The 15,470-nt window shown below is 35.8% G+C and overlaps 3 protein-coding genes across 4 annotated transcripts; 1 reads left to right on the top strand and 2 right to left on the bottom strand.

The window, feature by feature from the left end:
• Positions 1-213: 213 nt before the first annotated feature.
• Positions 214-4,364, bottom strand: LOC105284994 (vitamin K epoxide reductase complex subunit 1). Its single transcript, XM_011348900.3, has 3 exons — positions 3,760-4,364; positions 657-757; positions 214-563 (listed from the first exon to the last, which is right to left on the bottom strand). The coding sequence occupies exons 1-3, from the start codon at positions 3,945-3,947 to the stop codon at positions 346-348; spliced, it is 507 nt and encodes a 168-aa protein (XP_011347202.1). The 5' UTR covers positions 3,948-4,364; the 3' UTR covers positions 214-345.
• Positions 4,365-4,533: 169 nt separating this feature from the next.
• Positions 4,534-15,470, bottom strand: LOC105285009. Its single transcript, XM_026972781.1, is given in 11 exon segments — positions 4,534-5,121; positions 5,242-5,504; positions 5,571-5,654; positions 6,107-6,327; positions 13,429-13,454; positions 13,743-13,884; positions 14,096-14,271; positions 14,505-14,643; positions 14,847-15,003; positions 15,139-15,287; positions 15,360-15,470. Coding segments are annotated over 11 exon segments (1,530 nt in total). The 5' UTR covers positions 15,466-15,470; the 3' UTR covers positions 4,534-5,054.
• LOC105284996 (protein singed wings 2) lies at positions 8,397-13,713 on the top strand. Of its 2 annotated transcripts, none has more exons than XM_020033475.2 (10): positions 8,397-8,790; positions 10,653-10,820; positions 11,104-11,266; positions 11,494-11,650; positions 11,821-11,966; positions 12,076-12,264; positions 12,439-12,597; positions 12,806-12,916; positions 13,202-13,291; positions 13,392-13,713. In XM_020033475.2, the coding sequence occupies exons 1-10, from the start codon at positions 8,750-8,752 to the stop codon at positions 13,575-13,577; spliced, it is 1,410 nt and encodes a 469-aa protein (XP_019889034.1). In that variant the 5' UTR covers positions 8,397-8,749; the 3' UTR covers positions 13,578-13,713. The 2 variants fall into 2 exon arrangements, with proteins under 2 accessions (XP_019889034.1, XP_011347205.1); XM_011348903.3 differs by having other exon boundaries at positions 8,401-8,790; positions 11,821-11,969.

The following is a 15,470-nucleotide window of genomic DNA, read 5'->3' as shown; positions in this document are numbered from 1 at the left end:
ATATAACAAAGCCTTGTAAATTTTACTATTATAATATGTATTGTGGATTTTTAAAATATTCTTGTAAAATATTTTAAGCTTAAATATTAAAATGAATATACAGATAAAATTTACAGAAATCAGTATGTAAATTACAATATATATACAAATTGTTTATATAAATAAAATTATTTACACTTTGATCGTGGTAAAAATATTTGAATATTTCATTAATCTATGACGAATTCGAGAATATATTCTGCATATACATTTATACTAACATAAATTTTTCAAAAGAATAATACATAAATATTATCACGTTATTTTCTTGATTATTCGTAGAATTAGAAAATAAGTTTTTAAAATTTATTTTCTTTTCTTTTCTCGTGTATCACTGGTAGATAATTTGCGGATCTTTTTAATAGCAAAAAACATAATTGCCGCGTTAACGATGTACGTGCTAACGCATACTATGCAGACGTCATTAAATTTATACAATATGTAAGCCAAGTATACTGAGAGAATATTAGAAACTATTCCTAGAACAACAACAATTGCGGAATAGTTGTAATTATTACTTGTACCTAAAAAAAATCATTTAGTTATTGTATATTGATACATATGTAATATACATAAAACTTCCAGATGATAAAAAACGTAACGTAATTGTAACGTACTTAAAATTGCAAGTAGAGCATAGAATATCAAACCATATATGGAATTTGGTTGATAAATTATCCAATAATTTTTAGGGATTAATCCAAATCCTTTGCCGTATCTGAAATATACAAATCCCTATTATATACCCTTTGAATTCATAATCATGATGCACGAATATGTAGACATGATACATATAGGCTGATATTCATAGTCGGATCTTATATTTAAGACCGTCTTAAGTTTATCTACAGATACTGTATGGATCACTTCATTGGCTATGGAGTATCTGAAGATACACTTAAGACGATCTTAAATATAAGATTCGACTATAAACCGGTCTTAAAAGCGCTTTTATCGTAAAGTATGTTCTGAATATAGACTATTGTCCCTACTTTCGTTATATAAAACATTGTGTTTATTTGTTATTGTATATTTATAAATTTCCATTTTATTTTCTTTTAGATACATGAGAGAAAGTATAACGAGTTACATTCTACTACATTTAAAGTTTTGTTCATATTTAAAAGAAGCATATTGAAAATTAGAGACCCTATAATAAGAGTCTTGCCATAAGGCGATCTGGGCAAAATCCTGCGAGAGAGAAGGATATACATTTAGCATCTCTCTCTCTTTAACTTAATCTCTTCTGACGTGCTTACGCATGCTCATAAAGCCTATTACACAATGCAAAGGAACAGGCAACAGGAACAGGGAATAACCAATCGCGTTACACGATTTGAGTACGGATGACCAAATCGAGCAACGCGATTGGTTATTTCCTATTCCTGTTGCCTGTTGCCTACCATTGTGTTCGGGGCTTTACAGTCTACCACCTGTGAGATAGTTTACGCTGTAACATGCTCGAAACTATATTGTAAAAATAAAAAAAAATGGGTAGATGTACAGCACCATTGTGTAACAATTCGTCAGCCAAAGGATATATCATGAAGATATTTCCTAAAGATCCCGTACATCGAGCGTTATGGGTAAAAAATGTTCCAAGTGATAATTGGACACTGACAAGGAATTATTTATGTAATACAGTGTCTGATATATAAAGTATATTAATTTATTTGGCTAATCTTCCGAAAACGGCCATGCCCCGATTTTTTCGAAACTCAGTATTCCTTCGTATTTTGACGCGCTAATTACGAATATCATAGTGAAAATTGGTGACTATTTGATTTTCATGGTGAAAACCATGAAAAACCCCATAAAAATTATAGTTTTTTATGCTTATCTCAGTAAATACGGAAAATCATGATAAATGTTTTAGACAAAAGTTTTAGATCTCACAGAGATAAATATTTTAGGTTCTATACATTTTCACCGTACGAATAATAGTTTTCGAGGAAATCGAGTATAAAGAGAATAATACTAAGGAAAGTCTCTTCCTCACTGTTTTTCTTGAAACTGCACGGAATAGTGTATTGTGACCCGTAAAACACAAACCGGGGTGCTTTTTTACCGTGAGTCCCCTCGCCTCTCACAAACCGGGGTGCTTTTTTACAAAGCAATGTTTACTCTACATCTAATTTTGACTTACTTATTAGAATGAACTTTGCTTCGTCTTGCAAAGTACATGCGTGGATACAGTGTGTTCCACCATTTTTCACTTGGAACTAACTGTATTTCTCTAAGCCACTCTATTGTTGTTTGGCGATTATTTAATTTTTTAAAAAGAGAAAATAAATTTAAGCGTTCCGACATTTCCGACAACTACAAAATACACCTGTTTATGATCTAATAGCGAGCGAGTCTAATCCGATACTGATCGAGTCCGGACACGCAACAGACAGAAAGACGCTTTGTTGACTCTAGCAACTGACAACGGACGTAAATAACATACATAACTGGTAGTGAAAGTCAATTTATTATAATTATTTATAAAAGTAAGTATAAAACAAAGGATATTTCTCCCTAAATATAAAATTTGAAAAAATGTTAAAAAAAATTGCTTAACATTTGAGTCGCCAAAAATTCTCTTAGTATACTTTCTTTCTATCTAAACAACACCTATTTACAAAATTTGATCGAAATCGGAGCATGGCCGTTTTCGGAACAACAGCCATTATATACAATTACTCAATGAAGATTAAGTGCAAGGAATTGCTTATAATAATATATTATTTTGATGTGTTACATAAAATGATCATAATATTTAATTCTTCTAAAACATTATTTTTAATTAATTTAATTAATTTTTTATTTGTGTTGCTGAAATATAATGTTCATATTAATGATGAGGTTTGTATAATCAGAGAGGAACCTGAGAGCGGCCAGACCGCTGTTTTACTTGATACCGTTTTACCAGACTGATTGCAGCGCTTTACGCCCATTTTCGATTTTTTGAACTATTTCGTAACACCCATTTTCTGACACTGTGATGATAAAGTCTCCACTTGGTGCGTGTCCGTGCTGCGCCCATAATTTTCGCATTGAGAAATACAGCACCGAATGCGAACTTACTTAATATTTTCATAATAATATACAAAGAAAAAAGATCACACGCATGTTAAACGGAATGTAAGTTCGCATTATGGCCGGTATTCATAGTCGGATTTTATATTTAAGACCGTCTTGAGTGTATCTTCAGATACTCCGTAGCCAATGAAATGATCTATACAACATCTGCAGATAAACTTAAGACGGTCTTAAATATAAGATCCGACTATGAACCGACCTATGATTCAAATATGAGCGGGAATTACCCAGATCTGAAGGACCAATCAAAACTGGATATCGTATGACGAGACTCTTATTATAGGGTCTCTATTGAAAATATGTACTATGTAGTAGCCAATAAGAAGTGAGCTTTTTTCCACATATTAAACCAGCATTTTCATGAAGCATTTTCGCAATTTTATATTTCTCCATATCGAAATTATCATGATTAATTATTACTTATGACGTAAACGATTTATGATAAAAATGCTAAGTCATATTCTAAATTACTATCGATGTCGTCATCTATTGCAAAACAAATATTGATGACAAAAAATATTTGTATCTTGGAAAAATACCGTTTGCCTGACCTTCAAAAAACTAAGCACAACACAAACCTCCATCACTGACACGTGTTGCGGATTATACGAAGCGTAATAACACGTATTTACTTACTCAGACATGAACACTTTGGTGCAACTGATGTTTTCCGAGATATCACACATCGCCTCGTAGGAATCATCCTGTTCCTTCCTCGTTTCTACCACATATGCATAATACGATAACGCAATACCGATCATGCACGCGGATACTAATCTGACGTTGCATTTTCGCAGTAACTTAGAATTTGTAGCTGCCGGCATCGTGTCGCGGAAACAGTAGGTAGGTCTATCTTTTGCAGTTGCACCACTTGCACTTTTCGTAAAGTGAAGAGGATATGGATCGGGTATCAGAAAGAAAAAGAAGTTGGTAGAGGGCAGAACGAACAACACGAAAAGTTGATGCAATACGAACAACTTAATATCACGAACAAGGACTATCGACCACTGATGTTGCTACTGTACGCGTGTGCTGCGTATACGTCGTATATATATTTCACGCCTTTGTCCTGCGCTTATTAATCACGTGTGATCGCACATACACTGATGTACATTCTAATCGGTGGCTGATGGTTAATGTTCGACGACGAACCGTTCGCGTCTGAAATTCAGCATTAAAGTTCTCGCTTATAACGACGATCGATATTCGATGGGGTAAAGTGAAAATGTCACTCGCTATATTTAGTTTGCCCCGTCGCGTCGAATCAAGTTTGAAGAGTATTGCTCGATGATGCGAAAACCCGTATCGCATTATCGCACCGAAATAAATCTGCGTACGGTTTACTGGAAGGACTTCAAAAGCTGTACTCGTCATGCAGTCTCCGAATTGAGTCTTTTATTTTCTTGAAGATTTGTACATTACTTATATGTATACATAGCAGATTTTTAAATAAGTCTACCTACACGTACTGTTGTATTTAAGGATAGAAGAGAACTTGAAGAAAGACACTTACTTAACATATAGTTGCTTCTATAGTATTACCTCCTTTATCTCCACTTTATAGTTATTATAAGTAACATTATTAATTACGGTTTACAAATTAAAGTTTAGATCGAAAAATAATTCTGCCTTAAAGTACATATTTCATAGTTTATGCAACGTGATATCTAATAAGAGAACGCATGAAAGAATTTATACGTGATAGTTCTTGTTAGTACGATGTATTCTATTTTGAAGTTTGGAGAAATATATATGAAGTACATGTTATAAAAGGAATATCTCGTGGAGAAGCCATAAAAGTATAAACTAATTCGTCACATGTTAATTTGACTCGTAAAAAAAACATTAATTGTAAAAACAATTAATCAGCTCGGATAAAGAAATCCACATACATCTTTTCACGTTTCAAGTTTCGGTTTGATGTTCAATGTTTATTCTTGCGGAGCCATCGCTCTGGCTTGAGCTTTAACACGCTTCTCGTATTCCAAACGATTTTGGCTAGAAAAGAGTAACATATAATTATTTTGCAAACATAAACATTTTTATAAATATCGAAAATTGTGTTTAGTGATCAACATCAGCGTAAAAATAATGATATAACAGATGTAAAAGTAATACCAATATATTGTGTATGCTTCGGCTTGGGCAGGATCTTTTACATTTGGCTCGTTTAACAAGTCCTGTATGCCAAGGAGGATCTGCTTGATCGTGATAGCTGGTCGCCAATCCTTTTCTTCGTCCAAAAGCGACAAGCAGACGGTACCAGAAGGATAAACATTTGGGTGGAACAGAGGAGGTTCGAACTTACATTTTGGTGGACTCGATGGATAGTCGTCTTTGAAGATCATGCGCAGCTTGTACAATCCACCTTCCCAGGGAGTCTGCAGAACCACAAGCTCATTTATACGTGCACATCATCTTATGAATGACTTTAAAAATTAACTCACAGATTTTTTCCCTGGTATTGCACATTCCCAACTCATCAAGTTAAGAGTACCATCTGGATTCTTTGTTGGTCTGGCGACAAAGCCCTGCAATCAACAACTGTTATTGGTTGAAGACGGAACACCACTCCACTTGGCAAAACTTCAGAAACGTGTATACAAAAACAAAAGAGCTGATATTTGTGAAAATTTTAAATTGGATTTATTAAATTTTGAACAACTTCACAGTTTTGCACAAATTTGTTTATACAAATATTCGACTTTGCGCACGGTCAACTCCACGAGTGGCACCGAAGCACACTGTATTTCAAAGAATCATAAATTTCGATCGATCAAAATTCATCAATCAAGAAGAGAAAATTTTATATAAAAAAAAACAGTCTCAATCGACGTCTGATGTCACATGTGACGCTGATCGTTGTTTACAATCGGAAGAAATAACGTGGAACTGTAATCGGTGCATTTCGCGCGCGTGACACCGGGCGGCGGTCCGGTTCCCGCGGGAACGCGGTGCCGTTAAGTGCTGTTAGGAAACTCACGAACGGGTGATCCTTCCTCCATGCTTTTCGCTCCTCGGCGAGCCTGGCGATCGCTATGCCTGACATTAGGTTCGCGACGATGCAGCAATCTTCGCACGGGAAACACTCACGGCCGGACGATGCGAAACAGCACCCCACTCGTTCTAAACACTCACGCCGTGCCTATGCGATAAACACGATTCTGCCACTAGATTTGAATGTGCCGGAACGTTGGCTTGTTGCTCGTAGCAAGCGATGAAATGCTGTCTCCACGACGAGAGGGTGCAGTCGTGAGGATGGCTAGCTAGGGGTTTACACGTGTCGTGTTCGTAAAAGCGTTGCGGATTCGTTCGCGCCTGCACTCACGGTTAGAATCGTAGAGAATTTTTTCTGGACAAAACTGGCTCGGTCGGTACGGCAGATGGCTTTCGTGGACTAAATATGCAGGCAAGCGCCAATAGAATAACTTAGCAATTTGTCCAACTCGTTGATTGACTCGTTCAACAGATGGCGTACAATTTGAAATACTATTTATATAAATTAAATGCTGAAGGAAGATATATCTGTATATATTATATATATAAATGTAATTGAAATTTGAAGGTAATTTTAAGGAACAATAGAGAGAAATAGGAAAATTCTAAAGGCTATTGTATTAATTAGGTATTAGGGCATACACAGGACGCGGCAAAGCGGCAACGCAGTGGCCAATCACCGTCTTGCTTTTCTGATAAGTATATTTATTTTTATCATTGTGCAGGAGCCCTTAATCGTATTTTGTTTTATATTAGGTGCTTCCAAAAATTCTTAAAGTCACATGTAGATGGCTGTAGCAGCAATTTAGTAAATTTTCCTTTAAGGCCGGTATTCATAGTCGAATCTTATATTTAAGACCGTCTTAAATATAAGATTCGACTATGAATACCGGCCTAAATGTGACATTTTATTCGGAATTATGGCCGGTATTCATAGTCAAGTCACGGTATAGTTAACTCTCTGTTGGCCCTTTGATCTTTTCGTTCTCGATCACGTGGTATTCCGTCATATTTTTGGAGTAAAATCCAACGTTTGATTCGTCAAAGTGTGTCACGCACTCACTGATTTTACACTACTACACATACAACAATTGTCTCATTGGTTGCTTTCAAAAAAATGGCGATGCGTAGAAAGGATCGACGCAAAGTCAAACAAATGACAGAATGCCCATACTATAGTTATACTATGGTCAAGTCTTATATTTAAAATCTTCTTAAGTGTAGCTTCTTAAGTGTCAATACTCCATAACCAATGAAATGATCTATACAGCATCTGTAGATAAACTTAAGACGGTTTTAAATATAAGATTCGATTATGAATACTGGCCTATGAATCGTCAACTCTAATCAATTCTAATCGAGTATGGCCAATACTTAAAAACTAAAAAGTAACTTGAAGAAAATTATTAAGTCGTTGCTACAGTCATTTATTCATGATCTTACAAACTTTTCCAAGCGCAATATAAATGTGCTTATATACAGGGTGTCCCAGACCTACCGTATCACCGGTTAATGGTAGATTTCTGAGGTAATTCTGAGACGAATGTTCCTCTTGCAAAATGTCGAGGGTGGCGTAGTTTCGGCGCTACGAAGGGTGTAGTTATCCTATCCTTGTGTAGAATTTTCCCGCGTTCAGTGACGGTGGGTCGAAGGGGTCCCGCGCATCGCGCACACTTCAATTTGAACAGCCGCGAAAAATTAAGATCAAATTGAAGTGTGCGCGATGCGCGGAACCCCTTCGACCCACCGTCACTGAACGCGAGAAAATTCTACACAAGGATAGGATGACTACACCCTTCGTAGCGCCGAAACTACGCCACCCTCGACATTTTGCAAGAGGAACATTCGTCTCAGAATCACCTCAGGAATCTACCATTAACCGGTGATACGGTAGGTCTGGGACACCCTGTATATTTATACACATATGTATACTATTCTTTGAGCTTTACGTGTATCGGTGTATCGACATCCTTTTCGGATTAATTAAATTTCTCATTTCTTAAATTTCTTATTTTGTGTAATTGCGCTTATTTCAAAATATATTTGCGATTAATTCAATTTTACTTTTTCACATTTTTCAGATATGTTTATAAAGTAAACAACAAGTATAATATAAAACACATTTAATAATTTAATTATAAAGTCGGTGAGCTATTATGTCAAACTTACACCCATTACAATTAATACTTTAAACAGTCGTGCAACACACCAGCTGACGCTGTGGGTTCCACTGTTTGAAAAATGCATTATCGTAATATGCATCGCTGCAAAGTGGATCGTATACCGCGACTGCGCTTGTTATCGCGCAATATGTTCATTACATGTTAAGCCATCGGGCCGCTTTAGTTATCCACCTGCTGACACACCGAATACAGCTCCTATTTTCTCATTAGCATCACTGCCATTCTTCGCACGACACCCGCCGCGATCGTGAACATGATGCGAATGCGTTGCTAAACCGAAGCCGTATTAAAAAAGTGTCTGGTGACACTTAACAATTTTTCATGTTTTTTATAAATTAATAAAGTGTAAATTACATTATATATCTAAAAATATATTTTTATTGAACTACTTGTTTTTACTAATTTTTTAACAATCATCAACGCCGATATCTGTTTTTGGCATCATCATGTTTCCCGCAACAGGAATAACAGCGCGACAACGTCTGTTGTAAGTATCTAATATTGTTCTATTTAAGTATAATAAGTTGTATGCTGATAGTTATCAGTAGCCTCTTCAAAATTATATAAAAGTCTCTGCAATTCGTTATATGCACTGATTGCAAGCTGATTCGTGATTTGAAATGATGGTTTGAAATCAATAATCACAAAGCGTTCACGAATATTCATTTAGGAATTGGTACAATGGTATGAAATTTCAGAATCATCCCTGGAAGCTCTTATTACTCTCGTTAATTTAGAGGAACATGTGTCATAGTATATATTCATGCGCGCTGCAAGTAGGAAAGACACAATAAATTATCGTCAAACAATATTATAGTTAAATTGAAAATATGAATGGAAAAGATTGCTATCGACGGATGGACCATTGCGAAATGACAGAGAAAACAGAAACAGTGTTTGCACAGTATTTTGTTATCAGTGCAATAATAAATAATCAGAGGAAGATGAGCGCGTAAACATTCACGTCGCGTGATTTGTTCGGGTCTATCAAATCAACATATATATTAAATTGTTTCGATTATGGATAAGGTACAAAAAAAGACGCCAAGTGCACGCGCTAATTGCTTTTATCGAAAAAGTATAATATAATATCGCTTTAACACAAAAAGGTGTGATACAACATATTGTTTCGATTATGGATAAGGTATAACATAATTATATTTTATTACAAAAGTTTTTAATGCAAAAAACTTGGCGCTGCTGGATTAATTGTTATATAAATTCATACAAATCATATAATTTATAAGTTGACATTGCTGTCTCATATTTTGAAATCCAGCAGCAGCGCCAAGATTTTTGCATTAAAAAATTTTATACTTATTTATACATATTAAAAAGATAACTGATTTCAAGATAACTAATTTCGTCAGATGTTTTGTAAATTTTCTCTAAAGGTTTTGAAAATTTATATTTACGGCTGGCAGCATTTTATGATATCATTATTTTTGTAGAAACTATTTTTGATAAGAACATTAATAATTATGTTATACCTTATCCATAATCAAAACAATATGTCGATATCACACCTTTTTGTGTTAAAGCAATATTATACTTTTTCCATAAAGCGCGTGCACTTGGCGTCTTTTTTTGTACCTTATCAAATTTATTCGCGTCTACACTGAGAAAAATATCCGATTAAATGTAATCGGATAATCCAATTTCATAGTAACAAACAGATATCTCCGATTAAATTATATAAACAACAAAGAAAATGATCGGACATATCCATCATTTAATCGGAAAACAAAATTAACAATAGGAAAACTATTTAATCGGTTTATCGATGAAAATTTATCTCAGTGTATTAAACATACTTAAGCATGAAACGGAAAATGGAAGCAACTGGGTCGTGATCGTGTTTTGAGCATCGATAAGCCGAGACAAACGTGACACGTCAAGGATAATGGGGAGAATCCGTATAATAAATACGAGCCGTCAATTTGTATATGTAAGTTAATACCAAGGAACGTAACGAGATACGGTGCATTGGTCCTGTTTATCGTGCCTTGCGCAAATAATGAAGCTGCCAAGTAATAAAGATTATAAATCTCTCACGCAAACTCGCCCGCTTCCGTCACACGCTTTCGCGCGTGCAAGAAAGAGGGAGAGAGAGAGAGAGAAAGAATGAATTATGTAATGTCGTTAGGTAAAGCGCCGCGTCAACGTCAAATAAGTCTATATTTGGCGAATATTAATTCTGAGCATTCTATTCCGCGTGATTACACGCAGATGTTTCAACACAATCGAAACCGTCCAACTACTAATCTGAATTTCGAGAAGCATGCCATTGCGATAAATCCGGCGCTTCTAAGTCTTCCGGTGGTTATCAAATTCGCGTTTCGTTCACAGAATCGTATTGTTTTGCGTACACGCGCATTTTTCGTATGGTTTCACGAGGGAGGACGACATTTGTTACTGGCATCATCCACATGTCAACGACCATCCCGAATGCGGCTTTGTGAAGAGTCGGCAACGACTCGTTTGTTTCAACGGTCTGAAAGATGAATGGAAGGCGCGGTATGTGCTCACACTGAGGCTGGAATCTAAAAATATAAATCATACGATTTTATCACGGAGTTATTGATTTCTTGATGCAGAATTAAAGTAACACCTTTTTCATATTAATTTCACAGTTAATTTGTTCGAGTTTCGAATTTGCTAGTATCTGTTTGAAAAAAAAAAACATTTTTAAGCAAGGTCACATTTTATAGTCAATTTGTTCGACTTTTTAATTTTAAGTTACTAGTATCTGCTTGAAGCAACGTTTTTAAGCGAACAGAATAACGTTGAATTTCTTTAGGGCTGACAGTGTGCAAGTACTTATTCTTTGCGAATGGCCGAAAGCAACGTTCGACCCGCAAGTGGTTCTACAGGGATTTACGTTCCTGAGAAAGTTAATGATCGCGAACAGTAACTTGACTCGATTGTCAACCGCATTCCCGAAAGAGGTGGAATTTCTCGAGGTAGAGGATACTTGTCAATTACTTGAGAAGCAATCGAGTGCTTTGTACAAACTACTACTAAGCTCGCTTGTTCGAATTTTCACGACCGGCATTGTAAAGTTATTTCATTATCCATTGTAAAAAAATAGTCCGTATTGAAAGAGATTGGTCATGAAAATTCACACATACGCTTTACGCATGTTTGGGAATATCTGCGGGAACTTGGAGGGAAGTGTTTGTATCGATAGAAAATCAATGTGACCGGCACCAAGCTACGCACCCTTCCGAAAGATGCGTTCTCTAATCTACGGGCTTTGAGATGCCTCGACTTAAGGAACAATGCTCTCGAAGAGATCGACATTACGATCTTTAACGTGCCTACGTTAAAGCATATCCACTTAACTGGTAAGGATCGCGAGTTGAAATAAGAATAAGCTCTCTCGATGAATGCTATAACGCTTCCGTAATACAGAGATTTTCTGATAGTCTTTGAAACGATCGATGAATCGTTCCATCAAAATTATGTTCGATTAATACGCACGTCGCCGATAATTAATGACGATGTACTGACGAAGGTAATCCATTGAGATGTACGGAGGATACAGCGTGGATTTTGGACTTCAGCGAAGGATCAGCCGCGAGCAAAGTCGTCGACAAAGACAAATTACTTTGTGCCACGCCATATGATGGAAGACCGCTTGTCCCGGTCGTCGAGATAATCGTGGTAACCAGGAAATACATCCTTTCTTTCAGTAATTGATGACTGAACGTAGAAATGGCTCGTTGTACCGGAAATCCCGCGTTTTGCAAAAGCAACTTTTGATTTCCAGACCTTAAGGGAGGAGTGCAAGCGCACAGTCTGCGACTGCGAACTGGTTTACGTGGTTGTACGCGTGGATAAACTTACGCAGAAGCAAGTTATACCTTTTACTTCGGTTAACTGTAGCCACCGCGGCTTAACCGAAATGCCCAGCTTCTTACCCGCAAATACAACGACTCTTCGTTTAACTGGAAACAAGGTCCTTCTATTAAATAATTAGGGTCCTTTTATTAAATGCTACAAGTTCAACTAACGACACTCTCACTCTGAACAACCATATTTCTTTTAGATTTATATACAGCTGGGTAGTGCACGTGTGTATATTTGTGGTGATTAAAATAGCTTTAATCTAATCAGTCCTTGTTTGCTGCAGATCACGGATCTAAGTCCGCTCACAACGAATCTCGCCTACAAATGGGTACTGGATCTTTACATGGACGATAATCTGGTGGAATCTATCGTTCGATTGGAAGGATCAGACTGGCTAGACCGTTTCCGACTCCTTAATCTTCGAGGGAATAAACTTATTGACGTTAGTTGGACGCGTGATCGAACGCTAGAGTAGAGAAAGATTAACTGTATTGATTCGGTACGCGGTAGACGATTAAGAAGCGAGAGATGCGCGACTTAAGAAGATTATATGTAGAGTATGACGTGTTGCTTCGTATCAGCAAAGCTCGTCGTTATTTAACAAGCCGATTGTAGATATAGTTTATGGTTCTTTGTTTTGCGTCTTTTAGTTGCCTACCTACGCTCTGGAAAACGCATTGCTGCACAACGTCAATGTAGCCGGCCTGTATCTCGGCAATAATTCGTGGACATGCGACTGCCACTTTACACCGGGCTTTCAAGTACGAATTGTTTGAAAATGTAATCCGCACGTACCACATGTATATACTATATGAATCTTCAAAGCATTTAATTACTATAAATTACAAAAATAAAGAGAGAAATAGGAATAGAGAAGATTAAAAATTGAACGATGACAAACTCAATTTCTAATTTTTATTATCACTTATAGTATGCACTTTAATAAATATTTGTGTTTTATTTAAAATAGTTAATGTGAGAATTGTACATCCTATTTTTATTTTTATTAATTTTTGTCAAATAGTCGTATGTCTTTATTTTTATAGGATCTCCTGATCAGACACTCAAATTTGATGAAAGATATCAATGACATAAGATGTGCATTTACAAATGACAATGATAATTCAAATAAGCAGGTAATAAGTTGCATATCTTCCTGTCAATTCAAGTTATAGAGAGACAGATGTATGAATAATGCAAGTGAGATCAATTGCATTGTGTTTTAATGGCTTTCAGATTCGCCATCTTACGCGAACGGAGATCTGCATTTCACCGGACGAAGATCCTTGGCTCCATCCTCTTGACGTTTTGAACATCGTATTGGCGTCATTAATATTCCTCGTGCTTGGCAAGCTTTTGTACGATTATTGGTCTTTTAAGAAAAGTGGAAGGCTACCTTGGATCGTCTCCAAAATACCATGATAGGGATACAAGTACATCCTTTATCTCTTGTGGAAATGTGAATCAAGTATATTGAGTGTAAGTCACTAGGATAATGTTGAAGATTGTACTAAAAAACTTATATGTATCCATATTTAAATATATATTTTTATTTAAATCTTCTGGCATGTTTATTTTTAATCTAACAGAGCTTGAGTTTGAATTTATCGAGTTTTGACTTTTTGACAAATACGATATTTTTATATTTGTTGTTCCACTTCATGAGTGCATTTTGGATACAAATTTTCAGCAGCTGCAATCTTTGCACTATCTTTTCTTAGGCCTTGTCCTAGAAATTAGAATGGATACTGAGTTATCTCACACACAGCATGTATTTGCGTATCGATTGTATCAGGAAGAAACATGTCATAAATTAAGGGTGCAAAACATTTTCTCACTGAATTCAAGTAATAAGTATAAATTAACTTTTTGTACTCGATTGCAGACTGTATTCTATGATGACTCGGTACAAAAAAGATAATAAATGGATAATAACATACCAACTCCGACATGCGCTAAAGCCGCGCATTCAGCTACATACATAAAGCCTTGAGTTGTTTTTATATTGCGAATGGAATACTCTGGAGTAGGTACTCCTCTCTCGAGACAAAATTTATAGAGCTTTTGCGATGCGTTCTTCAACTCGTCTTTATTAAATGCGATTATCTCCAACATTCTATGTGTATGAGATAAAATTAATTAGAAAATACCTATAATAATTTCTTTTAAAGAAAATAGCTTTACTATTCATTACAACGGAATTTTTATTACACTCGAGTTCTTGTCTTATTCAGCTTATTTTACGTGAAATAAAATAGATTCTTTGCCGGAGCGTTATTCGAGGAATCCTTGCAATGTCAAAATTCGTATCCTTTAATTTATGGTTGGCATTACTTTTATTGAACTTACTCCTCTCTCGAGAGATCCAATAATCCGCAGATAGACGACGAAAGTTTTGAGCCATCCATTTGATGTTCGGCTACCATCCACAATATCTTTGTCGCCAATTCATTTTTTGCTTGATCTTGCGTCTCGGCACAAGACATTGCTGGCACATTATCCAAACTATGTTTAATAATGCGTGAAGAAGCACTTGCAACATTTTGCATGCAAGATTTATGAACGAATTATCGAAAATCAAAGGAATGATAAATATCGAGAGTAGTCTCGAGTTTTTAAATAAAGGAATTATAACGTTTAACATTTATCATAGCAGATAATAAAGTTTTCTGTAAATATATAAAGCATTACCACGAAACCCACACAGGTCGCCGTTTATCACGTACAAATTTGGCTTTGATTTGTACTCGTATTTGATCGGCACTTTACATCGCTTTGCGTACTCCTCAAGGATAGTCAATGGCGAACGATGATCTCTAATTGTCACAGAACTTCTCGAAATACTGTTCTACAGTTTTCATTTTTATCATTAAAAAGCGATATAAGCAACTTCATGTAAATCAAGAAACATAACGTCAACATAATCACATTAAAAAATAAGAGAATAGATAAAACAAATGTTCACATATATAAATATCAATACTTGTATGCTTTTCGCTACGACTTTCGTGTCATCGGACTTGTCTGATGTATGTATATCAGTTTCGTCACATTTGCTGTCGTTATTGATCATTAACAAGCAATCATCTATATTTTTGCTGATATTGATCTCGGCTTCTGAATCGTTCTCATCTAAAATGAGAAGAGCGAAGCGTTATTTTTAATTATTTACGTCATTAATTGCAAAACGTGCTTCATACATACTCGTCGATACATCAATAGCTTCTACATCCTCGTGCCATTCTCGCAATGCATCGTCAGCAACTTTTGCCCATCCTTCTAAACTACTTTGTTCTCTTATCATCGCCATCAATC

This window comes from Ooceraea biroi, chromosome 10, assembly GCF_003672135.1.
Source record: "Ooceraea biroi isolate clonal line C1 chromosome 10, Obir_v5.4, whole genome shotgun sequence".
NCBI classification, from domain to species: domain Eukaryota; kingdom Metazoa; phylum Arthropoda; class Insecta; order Hymenoptera; family Formicidae; genus Ooceraea; species Ooceraea biroi.
This window is presented reverse-complemented; position numbering and strand designations above follow the sequence as displayed.